This window comes from Leptopilina boulardi, unplaced genomic scaffold, assembly GCF_019393585.1.
Source record: "Leptopilina boulardi isolate dan_hultmark-lab unplaced genomic scaffold, ZJU_Lbou_2.1 LbouV2_310, whole genome shotgun sequence".
Lineage (NCBI taxonomy): Eukaryota > Metazoa > Arthropoda > Insecta > Hymenoptera > Figitidae > Leptopilina > Leptopilina boulardi.
Window position 1 is genome coordinate 2,762,693 of NW_026137875.1, and position 13,942 is coordinate 2,776,634.

Below are 13,942 nucleotides of genomic sequence, written 5' to 3' on the forward strand. Positions count from 1 at the left end.
AGAATTAAACAAAATTCTCAATTATCCCGCGACATTTAACGATGTGAGTTTACTTTAAGAGCAATTTCAAGTATAATCTACACTAAAATTACTGTGGCATAAAATAACGCAACACTGAAATATTTGTGTAATAAATCCGGTATTATTCAGTAAATATCCGATTTTAGTATGTTCAAAAATTCTAATCCGGAATTTGTATGTTACACAAACCGTACAAATTTTAGGCTTAGCCGAACTAATAATGGATGACAAAAATCTGACTACAGATTCAAACTAATTTCGTATTAGTCCGGAACCAGTCCAAAATCTTAACTAGGAGCAAAGAGACAAAAATATAAATAATCCATTTTAATTTACATAACTTACCGACTAAATAAAAATTCGAGATTTTCTTATCGTTGGCAAATTAAATAACAATTTTGCAAAATAAAATATTTATTTTATATATATTTTCAATTATATAAGAAAAGAAATTTGTGTATTTAATTGTTTTCTTATATAATATCTGCAAATGTTCATAATTTCTGTTCGATTTTTTCTTAAGTAAAATTAATTAAAAGAGACATCAAATATGTTTACAAATGTTACACATCTGAAATCTCAACGTAAACAAACGATGAGAAACACAAATGAAATAAAAAAAGACCATTTGCGCATGCTTGAAACTAAGTAAAATGGCATAATTATGTAATGGCAATCGCTTACTTATTTAGTATAACTTTCGATAATACTATAAAATGATTCATCGTTAACTTAATTTTATAAAGGTTTATACTTTTTTATTCTTTTGTAATATCACTAAAAATAGATACCTTCAATTTTTCTACTTTCTATAGTATACTTCTAATAACATAAATGTTTTCACCTCTCTGTAAAAATAAAGAATAATCTCATGAACTCTAAATTTTTATTGAATCATTTTTCCATGTATATTATTAGCAAATGATAATTTAAAAAAACATTTATAATTTTTGTTTCATTGACATCTAATAAAAATTTATCTATATATATATACTACTCCACCAAAGTGCTAGAATAACTTTTGAATTATTTGTATAACAACAAATTAACAAAAGATGAACGGTAAAATTGTCAAATAAAAATATTGAATTTTGTTTAAATTTAATTTTTGTGAAAGGTAGAAAAATTATAAAAGATTAATACTTAGAGTGACGTTGCTATGATTTGGTGAAATAAAAATTTCACATCAATTAACAAACTATTAAGTATTAAAAAAAAGTAAACACAAAACAATAGTAAATAAATTAAAATTTACATAAGTTTAAAAATTATAATTTACTCATGGTTGTTGTTTGTTTTAGGTTTTTCACCTTTCATAAATCGAATTTACTCGATCATAAGGGTCAGTCCACTGACTTTCGTCTAATAGTGGTTGCGACCAAATTTTAAAAAAATTTAGTTTTAATATATATGTGAAACTCGATGATTCCCTGAGTTCATTAACCATAATATTATGGTAAAAATTTTATTCCTTTTAAAAATATTAAATATCAAAAGTAGGAGGTTCACAATGTGATTTTGTAACCTTAAATTTTTCAATTTTTTTAATTTTTTAATTAAAAATTTTAAAAAATTTAAAAAGGTTAATTAAAAGATTTGAAGTTAACTAACCAAATTCAAACTGCTCCATTTTTTATAAAAATATATTAAAATGTAGCGATTTGAAATTGGTCAGTTAACTTCAAGTCTTTTAATTAACCTTTTTAAATAAAAAATTTTGAAAATTTATATCTTCAAAACGAAGCAAAACACCTTCGTAAGATTTTAATAGAAGGTAAAGAATATTAATAAATATTTTTGTGCAAAACCTCAATTTTTTCGGAGCACCGACAAAAAAGTTATAAATAAATAAATATCATGAGAATATTTAAATAAAATTTTTTTTAAAATCGTATATCATCCAAAAATAATAAATTTTTGCAGTAATTTTTTCATTCCTCTGTGCAGAATAAAGTGATTTATGTTTTTGGTGAGTTCCAACATCTAATTTATAATAGTTTTTTAATAATAGCGTTTTTAAAAAAAATGGAAAATTTAAGGTTACAAAATCACATTGTGAACCTCCTACTTTTGATATTTAATATTTTTAAAAGGAATAAAATTTTTACCATAATATTATGGTTAATGAACTCAGGGAATCATCGAGTTTCACATATATATTAAAACTAAATTTTTTTAAAATTTGGTCGCAACCACTATTAGACGAAAGTCAGTGGACTGACCCAGAAAAAAAAATCTCTAGGCAATTGGTTGCTACCCTGTTTTTAATTTCTGTATATTGAATTTTAATTATCTTTAAAGATAACTACTTGGAAAGTTTTTCATCATTCTCTCGAATTAGTATCGGAACTTTTGGAGCATGGCCAACTCAAAAAAATGAAAAATTATCAAAATGCTTATTTATTATTAGTTTATTTTTTCTTGCTTTCGGTGTATTTATTCCTCAAAGCATTAGAGTGTTTCAAGTTTGGGGAGATATGGATCGTTTGAGTAATGTCTTATGTGTAGCAGAACTACCGTACTTGGTCGCTTTCATTAAAATGATCGTACTTTATCGCAATAAACAAAGTTTGTACTCAATTTTCTAATTATTTACATTTAAAATTTTTACTAATTTCAATTAGTGCCGTTTAAGTTGACAGATATAAAAAACATCCAAGTAAAAGAATTTGTAGAAAGTGAAACAAACTTGCTGCAAATATTCAACGGACTCCTGTCTGCTAAAGTCTGCAGACATTCTGCAGAAAGTCTGATAGTTCAAAAAAAAAAAAAAATTGTTTTTTCATACTTTCATGAACCTTTTTGAATCACCAGACTTTCGGCAGAATGTCTCCAAGCTCTAGCAAACAGGATTCCGCTGAATGTCTGCAGAAAGTTCGAAACCATTCTGCAGACTATTCTACTTGGAACATCTCAATACATCTTTAAAATATCTTCGAAAATAACGATATTTTAATTATTCTTAAATTTTTACGATTCTTATTTGGTCCTTATTACTTTGTTATATATAAAATTAATTGCATTATTTCAGAAATGTCAACTCTTTACAGTTTTATGATGGACGACTGGAATAGAAAAAAAAGTAATGACGAATTAGAAATAATGATAAAAAGTGGTGACAGAGGGAAACGATTTTCGATGGTGTGCATCATTATGGGTCATGCAACTGCCCATTCTCGTATGCTGCAATGTATTTTTGAAAACATACCTAATTGGAATAGTCCAGGACATTTTAAAAATTATACATTATATGTTGATTCATATTTTCCATTTACATGGAACTATTATCCAGCTTTTGAATTATTATGTTGTTTTCAATATGTGGGATCAGTTTGTGCGACATTTTCTTATTCTGGAACAGACAGTTTCTTTAGTCAAATATCTTTTCATTATACCGCACAATATTACATCTTACGTATGAGACTACTGCATCTTATTAATAATTTTAATAATAAAAATTGTGAATCAAAATTTAATGAAGAATTTAACCGTATTATCAACATTCATTATTATATTAATAGGTGATTTATCCAATTTTTTTATATTCGATACACTAATTTTTATATCAATTTTTTTCTTCTTTTGAAAATGATATTGCTGTACGTTACTATATAAACTAAGAAATTAGGGATTTAAACTATTTTTAGTGTTCTGACATAGTAAACTTTAGTTTAAGTTTTTTTCTCTATTTTTTCAGTTCTTTAATGAAATGTTTTTTATGTATATATTAGGATGGTCCAAAAAAGGTAAATGAGGCATTTCATATGAGAATACGGGGTCATGTCTCAAATTTTTCTCAAAATTCGGTAAATTGTAGTGATAGTGGTGATAAATAATTGGACAAATTATAACGTTTATAATTGTAATTTTGTAGGAAAAGCTCGTCGGAATCAGGATTCGAAAAATAAAACAAAGAATTGACTTATTAGTTACAGATAACTATATTTTAGAAATGGACAAGAAAAATGATAATTACGGGATCTGCGCACGGTACATTAATTGTTACGGAATCTAATTACAAACAATAACGCGTGATCTCTTTAACAAATGTGAAAAGATAAATTAACGCCGATAGACACAATAAAAAGAAAAGGCTTACAAATAATAAAAGAACATATGACAGGTCGATTAGTAACAAGAATAATCCGGTCATCCGCGGAACTTATATGATATAAATGGAGCGAAAACGAAATAAAGCGAGTCGTGGCGTTACCGGAAATTATATTAATGCCAGAGGGGTAACTTTGCGGAAAATGGACGATCACCCTAACGATGCTCCTTGCGATCCTTGGATGGTTCGGCTGATCCACCTGTCGTTCGATGATGACAGAGTGAAACTCTGGGTGGTGGGATCATGAGTGATACTCGTGATTCGAGAACGATGTAAGAGATACCCTGAAGTCTATTAAAAAAGGATAAAACCCTTTCTTAACTTGAGAGAGTAAAACTCTCTTTCGATTCACTATCGAGTAAAACTCAAGATAGGGAAGGCTCTGAGAGTGAAACTCTTAGTCCTGAGTCAAACTCAGTTCTGAGCTCTCCGTGTCGGGCCTGCTGATTTTATGTCGGTCCGTCTGGCAGAGAAGCGGTGGGGGAGCTCGGAGGTCTGAGCGCCTGGAGGGGGAAATTACTTGGGCTGCGCGACGCTAGGTCGGTTCTCGGTCGCTGGTGCGCAACTTTTCGCTCCGTGCAGTGGGGCCTTTCTCCACCGTCCGCGCTTTTTACCTATACGTTTGTTATTGATTTTTTTTGTCTCAGTAATTTCTATTTTAACGGTCATCACAAAATTTTGAATTTGAAATTTTTAATATTTTTCGAGATATTTACAATAACAAATTTGAGCAATATTTTTTTGCTTTACTTATAACTTTTTTCCTATTAAAAATAGAGAAAAATGTTGTAAATGTTTTTTACGCGGGAGATCTTAAACTTTTAGAAAAAAATAATTTTCTAAAAAAAATATTAATTTTTAAACAATTTGTTCAAAAAATAAAATTTGTTTATAACTTTTAAACATGTTCTCCTTCATTTAGAAGCGCGAAAAAAATCATGAATATTGCTTAAGTCATAATAAATTGTTGGTTAAATTTTTGAGATGGCATTATTTTTTGTTTACGAGATATTAATTAATTAACTAACAAAAGTTAATAAAAAAATGAAATATTTTACGAAGAAATAAAATTAGAGTAATTTTAAAAACACCAGTTTATCCAAAATAGTTCATATAGGGCTCGTTGGATACGGATTTTGATAAGCATTATAATGGCGTTTTTAAAATTACTCTAATTTTATTTGTTCGTAAAATATTTCATTTTTTTTTAACTTTTGTTAGTTAATTAATTAATATCTCGAAAACAAAAAATAATGCCATCTCAAAAATTTAACCATCAATTTATTCTGACTTAAACAATATTCATGATTTTTTTCGCGCTTCTAAATGAGGGAAAACATGTTTAAAAGTTATAAACAAATTTTATTTTTTAAACAAATTGTTTAAAAATTAATATTTTTTTAAAAAAATAATTTTTTTCTAAAAGTTTAAGATCTTCCGCGTAAAAACCATTTACAACATTTTTCTCTATTTTTAATAGGAAAAAAGTTATAAGTAAAGCAAAAAAATATTGCTCAAATTTGTTATTGTAAATATCTCGAAAAATATTAAAAATTTCAAATTCAAAATTTGTACACTTATTTAGCACCACTATCACTACAATTTACCGAATTTTGAGAAAAATCCGAGACATGACCCCGTATTCTCATATAAAATGCCTCAAATGTCAAAAAATTTATTTTAAATTTGTTCCAAATTAAACAACAATCACTGCCAAGTTATGTAGTACTAAATTTTTTTTTATTTAGTCATTGTTTCTTATTATTATTGTTTAAGATTGGTTGCGACTGCCTTTGAAACCAATGTAGCTATTGTTTTATCTAGTTCATCCTCTAACGATTTTGTATTTAAAATGAATTTAAAATTTGAAAATATTATTTAAAAGTCTAAGTAAATCAATAATTATTATAAAATCGTTAATTTGCTCTAAGAAAATTATATCATTAAATTAATATACACAAATTTTGTAATTCACAAATACAAATTATATTTTCAGAAATAACAAAATTAATGATCAGAATTATATTAAATAAAAAAATACCACATACACCCTGAACTATACAAATGAAAAAATATTACAAAAATATTTATTTCTATACATTTTCGGATCATTCTAATATATGTTACATAAATATTGTTTCAATATTTTTAAAATTTGCAAAAATAGAATATTTTGTCAGAATATTACGAAATTAAACAACATTAAAACAATATTGAGACAATGAAACAATATATTGTATTTTATTTAACGCAGTTGCATAGAAATAGTAGAAAGTACCTTCCATTTGACCTTTCTTGTACAGATACTGGCTTGTACAGTTCAATTTTGTTTGTTAGGTTACTTTTTTATTTTGGTAAGTAAATTTATAGCATTAAATTTTATATTCCCTATTTAGATAATTAAAATTGTTTAACATTTTTTCAGTATATAAGTCAAGAAAATCGTAGTTCAATGTTATCAGAAATTCTTTTTATAATTGTATTTTTTATGTACATAAATGGAAATTTGTACATTTATTGCTACTTAGCTGAAATGTTACAAATGGAAGTAAGACAATATAATTAAGTAAAAAAATGTATAACAATTTTTTTTTTTTTTGCAAAAAGACTAGATTTTTGCGCAAAAGTTTTTGTTTAAGGGGGGAAACCACGTTAAGACGCTGATTTCACTGGCACACACAAAAATAAATTGATGTTCTGAGCTTTTGATCAGACCATGACTACTTTATGGCTTTGGGGTCGCTAAAAACCGAATCTGAATTTCGTTTAACCCCATCACGTCTGGATTTTGAAATAACTTTTAAAAACACCAAAATTTGACCTCAAATTTTTGAAATCAAAAAAAAATTTATGTCTCAAGTCTTACCATGATTACTTTATGTTTTTGGGGTCGCTGAGTGCAAATCTGAAGTTTATTTAACCCCATCACGTCAGGGTTTTGAAATAACCACAAGAAAACCAAAATTGGACCCAAAAATTTTGAAATCAGGAAAAATTCTCATCTCTAATTGTAAGTCTTACCATGCGACTACTTTATGTTTTTGGGGTAGCTGAATGCGAATCTGAAGTCTATTTAACCCCATTACGTCAGGGTTTTGAAATAACTTTAAAAAAACCCTAAATTTTGGTTTTTTTGAGGTATTGTCAAAACCCTGACATGATGAGGTTAAATAGACTTCAGATTCGGATTCAGCGACCCCAAAAATGTAAAGCAGTCATAGTGAGACAAAGAGATAAGAATTTTTCTTGATTTCAAAATTTTGATGACAAATTTGAGATTTTTTGAGGTTATTTCAAAATCCTGACGTGATGGGATTAAACGGACTTCAGATACGGTTTCAGCGACCCCGAAAACAAAGTAGTCATGGTCCAATGGCTGCCTTTGGACCCTTGTTGCTTAATATACTATTTCCATGGGTTAATATTGAAATAATAAAAATATTTTCAGAGTTATGCGTTTGCCGAGACGGCATATGATACTGAATGGTTTAATTTACCTTCACAAAAAGCAAAATCTCTTCTCTTACTTATGCAAAGGGGTAATAAACCTAATGAAATAACGGCAGGAAAATTCGTCGTTTTCAACTTTCAACTATTTGGTAGTGTAAGTAAAAAGCCTCGGCAAAAAATACCCCTTTTTCGTATCTCGCATTTTGAAACTTTCTTCATGACAAATGGTAACATATGATGACCCAATAATCCTTGTAAAATTTCAAGATGAGCATACGCCCCCTTACGAAAATACAGGGGGTCAAAGGGGGCCATGTTAAAAAAGAACATGCAATATTATTAAATAATGTTATGTCATATTTTAAATAAATATTAATTTTATCTAATCTGAACTTATAATATAATCCTAAGATTATATCTTCTAAGTTGTACAATTTTTATTACCGCATTGACACTGGTATATTTTAGACAGGACCGTAACTGACGAAAACTTCTGAATATGTAATATTTTAACTTGTTAACTATGATGACACTTGTGTATCTTCGATGTATATATTTTGGAACTGTATTTGACGCTCGATACGATGAACTTTGTGCGTACAATTTGGGACCGCCTTTGTAGTGAAAGGTCTCCCTTTATATAGGTATATTTTCCAATGTATTCTTCGCGGCGGTACCAGCTCGCCTCTTTGGGTTAGATTCAAGATCGGTACCTCACAGACATGAAAAGTGTTTATTGCTTTTCTTCTATGTGTTGGTGACTCCGTATATGTTGATTTCCTTATTTTAATAACACAAAATGTCAAGAACACTACATCCTAAAGAAATATTATAATTTTTATATATTGATCATTTTTAATATATTTTAACATTAATTATGATTATTAACATTCTTATTTTATTATACATTTAATATTTATAAATAATTGATTTACTCTCAAATATTCGTTTTATTTATAAATATTTGTTTATTTATAAATAATTGTTTATTTATAAGTAATTGTTTATTTACAAATATTTGTTTATTTAAAAACAATTATTTATTTACAAATGTATTTTAAACAAAAAATTAATCTTACATAAATATTATAAAAAAATGTTACGGTGACGTGACAATAATAGTTAAAAAAATCAGACGAAATGGTTCCTTCAAGATTTTCGTCTGCTGATTACGAATTTGAAGTCCGTTTTCAAAAATTCATAATGGCGGATCCAATATGTCGGACAGCAATTTTAAAAATCCATCTAATTTACTTGAAAATGGTTACTCGGGGGTTTTGGGGTCGCTCATTACAAATCTAAGGTACGTTTTTAAACATTCAAAATGACGGATCCAATATGGTGGACGACAATTACAAAAATCAATCCAATGTACTTAAAAATCGTTACTCGTGGGTTTTTGGGATCGCTGATTACGAATGTAAGGTCCGTTTTTAAAAATTCAAAATGGCGAATATGATATGGCAGACGAAAATTTTTAAAATCCATCCAATGTACTTGAAAATCGTTACTCAGGGGTTTTTGGGTCGCCGTTTATAAATCCAAGATTCTTTTTGAAACGTTCAAAATGGCGGATCCAATATGGTGGAAGACAATTTTAAAAATCCATCCAATTTACTTGAAAATGGTCACACATGGGTTTTTGGGGTCGCGAATTACGAATCTGAAATTAGTTTTAAAAAATTCAAAATGGCGGATCTAATATATCCAATAAAGGGTAGATGTAATGCCAAATTAAGTTTGCGAAGGCAAGATGTAATAATACAACCAACAAAGACAAGATGTAATCGACAACCTGATCTTAAAAATTTTGCAGGGATTATTGGGTCATCCCATGCCGAGGCTCTTTATTTTTTACAAATTAAAATTTCTCTTATTCACATAATATGTATCGAAATAATTTTTTTACTACTAAAGAATATATAAATCAATTTAAATTAATGTAATTCTATAAAATACTTAGAATATAATTGATCATTATTTCTATTTAATTTTAGATTGTTAAAACATCATTGGGATATCTATCGTTTTTAATAACTATGAAAAAGAACAACAAATAATCATGTTTAAAAAGATGGAGAAAATTAAATTAATATACTAGCTAACAATTATTATTATTATTTACTGTATTTCATAATAATGTAATTATTGCAACAGTAACTAATGCAGTTGAGTTATTAAATTTTCAATATTTTGCATTACTTTGTTATTCACTTGTCCTCAAAAAAAAAATAATGTAAAATAGGAAAGTTGTTTACTCAACTGCGGAGACGCGGAAATTTTAATGAAGATCCCTCAGTTCCAATTATTAATTTTTATTCCATAACTAATAATGTTTTATTTCTTTATAACTAAATGTTTATTTAGCAACGAATCATTGAAATCCATTTAATTTTCTTCTTATAATATATATGCAAATTTTCGACATTTCTGTTCTGTAAAATTAAAAAGACATGAAATGTGTTATAAATGAAAGCTCAACCGAAACAAACTATTGGAAACAAAAATGAAATAAAAATGACAATTTGCGCATGCTTCAACCAAAGTAAAATTGCATAATTATGTAATGGGAATCGTTAACTTATTTAGCATACGAACAACAATGATGCTATAAAATGATTCGTCATTAACTTAATATGGTAAAGATAATAAACTTTCGTATATTTTTTTGCAATTTCACCTAAAAATAAATAACTACAATTTTTGTTCTTTATAGTATTATATATCTAATACGTAAAATGTTTGTACCTCTTTGTATTATACATACCGTTTCGTGAACTCTAAATTTTATTAAATCGTTTTAACTCCTTATATTTTTAACACATGAAATATTTTAAAGGATATCATTTTTTGTTCATTAAAATTTAATATTAAAAAATTAATCATATAATTTAATCATATATTTAATTAAAGTGCGAGAATGTAGGATTTTAATTTATCGAAGAAAAACAACGAAGCTCAAAAAAATGAATGAAAAATTAACAAATATCAATGGTAAAGTGGATCAAATAAAATAAATTATAATACTAAATTGATTAAATTCGATTCATGGAAGTTTGTAAAACCAGATATAAACTGTAAAACATACTTTTTTTTAAACTACAATACGTCATTTCAATAACCTGATTATTAATCCTTATATAAAAATTACATATCAATTAATAAAAAAAAAATTAATTAATTAAAATTTTCTTAAATATAGTTAAAATTTTATGTTTTTTCACTTTCCATGGATCAAACTTTATCAATTCCAATGGGAATTTTCTATCACAAAAACAATTAAATTTTAAAATTTTTTGTTCCGAAAAAGTCGTTTTCTTATCTGTCTACGTTTTCTCAATTATAAAAATATTTTTAATAAAAATTATATAAGGAGATGTGAATGTACACTGAAAAAAATGTAGTGGAACTCAAAATTTGAAGAGTAGTAAATCCAACTACTATTCACCAGTTATATGAAATGTAGTAAAAGGAATTATTTTCTTTAATTAATATAACTACTTTTTGAGTAGTACATTTTTTATTAATTTCAATGATTTTATAGGCTTCAATAAAATTCTTGTTGTAGAATTAACAAGTCGTCTGTAATTAAAACTACTACTTTAAGTAGTGCGATTCCAGGTGAGATTTTGACTTTTTCGGAGTAGGTTAACCGATTGCAATGAAACTTTGGAATTTTGTTATATATAGTAAGACTAATCTTTAACGTAAATTTCAGCTTAAAATATTTGTTAGTTTACGAGATTTGCAATAATAACAAAAAATTTTAAACTGCTATATCTTCCGTTCTAATAATCGGATTGAGGTCTACTTTTTTTAAAATGTCAAGGAAAATGAGAGGAATAAATCTCTTTGAGAACAATTTTTTATAATTTTACAACTAAAAAAATTATTAAATAATAATTGAATAAATTTCACGCGACAATCTAAAATTCAATCACGTAAACGCTAAAATGATCTTACCAGTGTTTTCTGTAATGTTCCAAGAGAATCCAATTGTAAATGCAAGTTTAACATGGTTAATTTTAATAATTTACGAGTATAAACAATTGCGATTTCTGCTAGTTGACGTGCAGACGACATTGCGCACGCAGCATTCTCCTATAACCAGCTGACGTGATTCGTGGACTAAATTGACTACGTGAGAATGCTGCATGCGCAATGTCACTTGTAAACTTGCATTTACAATTGGATTCCTTTGGAACATTAAAGAAAACACTTGTAAGATCATTTTAGCGTTTAAGTGGTTGAATTTTAGATTGTCGCTTGAAATTTATTCAATTATTATTTAATAATTTTTTTAGTTGTAAAATTATAAAAAATTGTTCTGAAAGAGATTTATTCCTCTCATTTTCCTTGACAGTTTTAAAAAAAGTAGACCTCAATCCGATTATTAGAACGGAAGATATAGCAGTTTAAAATTTTTTGTTATTATTGCAAATCTCGTAAACTAACAAATATTTTAAGCTGAAATTTACGTTAAAGATTAGTCTTACTATATATAACAAAATTCCAAAGTTTCATTGCAATCGGTTAACCTACTCCGAAAAAGTCAAAATATCACCTGAAATCGCACAGTAGTAGATTTTTACTATTTTAATTAATTCGATAAACTTAAAGAAGATTTTTGATGTAGAATTTACAAATCGTTTCCAGTTAAAACTACTACTTTAAGTAGTAATTTTTTACTATATTTTAATTAATTCAATAAGCTTGAAAAAAGTTTTTGATACAAATCGTTTCCAATTAAAACTACTACTTTCAGTAGTAGCTTTTACTACTTGAAGTGGTTCAATAGGCTTTAATGATAGAACGTCCAACAGCCTTCCGGCAGGATGAAGAAGACTCACGTGAGTCCCTCCGAAATCGCTTTATAAAATTAACATGGATTCAGATAATCCAAAAGTAAAATATATCGTTGGAAAGGTAAAAACACAAGCTTTTAGCGCATGTAAACATAATGTTTGTAAATTAAAATCCCTAGGCTAGGGAATTCAAAGAAAAAGAACGTTTTTATAGGGTTTTTTTGACGAATCCAAAAAAATATTTAAACTGAATTTTTTTAAAAATAAACTATCACATTTTATTCTTTGAAGACTTCAGAAGAAAATGAGAGTAGTTAGACTGAAAAATATTGCTTTTTGTAGATTTTACAGTGAATTTACGAAAAACTGTTTTTTTGGCTTGTAGCAAACATGCAAAGTTTGAAGGCTTCGAAACATGGTTTAATATTATTTTTTTTTTAAGTCTAACGCATGAATTTTTTCGTTTTTACGTCTACTTTAATAAGAAAAGGTGAAAAAAAAAAATTTTGAGTTCCCTTTTTACCACCCTCATATATATAGGGCCATCTAAAAAAGCCTTCCGGCAGGACGGGCGCTTGGACGTTCTATCATTAAGAACATTTATGTCGTAGAATTAAAAAATCCTTTGCAATTAAAACTATCACATTAAGTGGTAGATTTTACTGCACTATGCAATTAAACAACTTATAATATAATTAAAAGATGAAAAATTTACTAGTCAAAACTTAAAAAGGATAGTTATAGCAACTAATAAAAGTAGTAAAAATGACTACTTTAAATAGTTAAATTACCAATTGGACAAGCAGAAAGTAGTCTTCGAGTAGTTTGCAGACTGTCGTAGCGAGCGTGCGTGGTTAGTCGGTTAAGGTATCGGATTATTATAAATAAAAAATAATTTTATTTTCCTATTTTAAGTAGTAAAATCTACTACTTAAAGTAGTAGTTTTAATTGCAAAAGATTTATTAATTCTCCAAAAAAATGTTCTTAAAGCCTATTGAACCACTTTAAGTAGTAAAGTTTACTACTTAAAGTAGTAGTTTCAATTGCAAAATATTTATTAAATGTACCAAAAAAATGTTCTTAAAGCCTAATGAACCACTTTAAGTAGTAAAATCTACTACTTACATCTTGAGTTGTTTTAACATTTTTAAATTGAGTAAATACAATCACAAAATGTCATTCTACCAATTACATTTTTAATTGGTTTACCTATTTTTATATAGTTAATAGAACCGTTTAAATTCAGTTGAGAACCTATTGTACTACTCAAAGTAGTTAAAAAGTAGTAAAACCTACTAGTTTTTTTTCAGTGTACTCTCACGTAATTTCACATAAAAAATAGTGTTTTTTAAATTATTAAAAAAAAAAAATTAATTCCATATTCTTTTAAATTAATTTTTGATTATTTTTAAAGATAACTACCTGGAAGTTTTTTCATTATTCTCCCGAATCAGTCTCACAAGTTTTGGAGCGTGGCCCACACAAAAAAATGAAAAATTATCAAAAAGCTTATTTATTATTAGTTTATTGTTTCTTCTTTTCGGCGTATTTATT

At 27.1% G+C, this 13,942-nt stretch overlaps 1 protein-coding gene and 1 long non-coding RNA gene across 2 annotated transcripts; one reads left to right on the forward strand and one right to left on the reverse strand.

Moving 5' to 3' along the window:
- Positions 1–835: 835 nt before the first annotated feature.
- LOC127283663 (odorant receptor 4-like) lies at positions 836–9,804 on the forward strand. The gene is made up of 7 exons (XM_051308671.1): positions 836–1,083; positions 2,323–2,589; positions 3,053–3,542; positions 6,387–6,486; positions 6,558–6,680; positions 7,581–7,736; positions 9,580–9,804. The coding sequence occupies exons 1-7, from the start codon at positions 1,077–1,079 to the stop codon at positions 9,640–9,642; spliced, it is 1,206 nt and encodes a 401-aa protein (XP_051164628.1). The 5' UTR covers positions 836–1,076; the 3' UTR covers positions 9,643–9,804.
- Positions 2,949–13,881, reverse strand: LOC127283688 (uncharacterized). Its single transcript, XR_007843381.1, has 4 exons — positions 13,811–13,881; positions 9,841–10,017; positions 3,230–3,373; positions 2,949–3,086 (listed from the first exon to the last, which is right to left on the reverse strand). It is a non-coding gene; the product is annotated as an uncharacterized LOC127283688 (long non-coding RNA).
- Between the last annotated feature and the right edge of the window lie 61 nt (positions 13,882–13,942).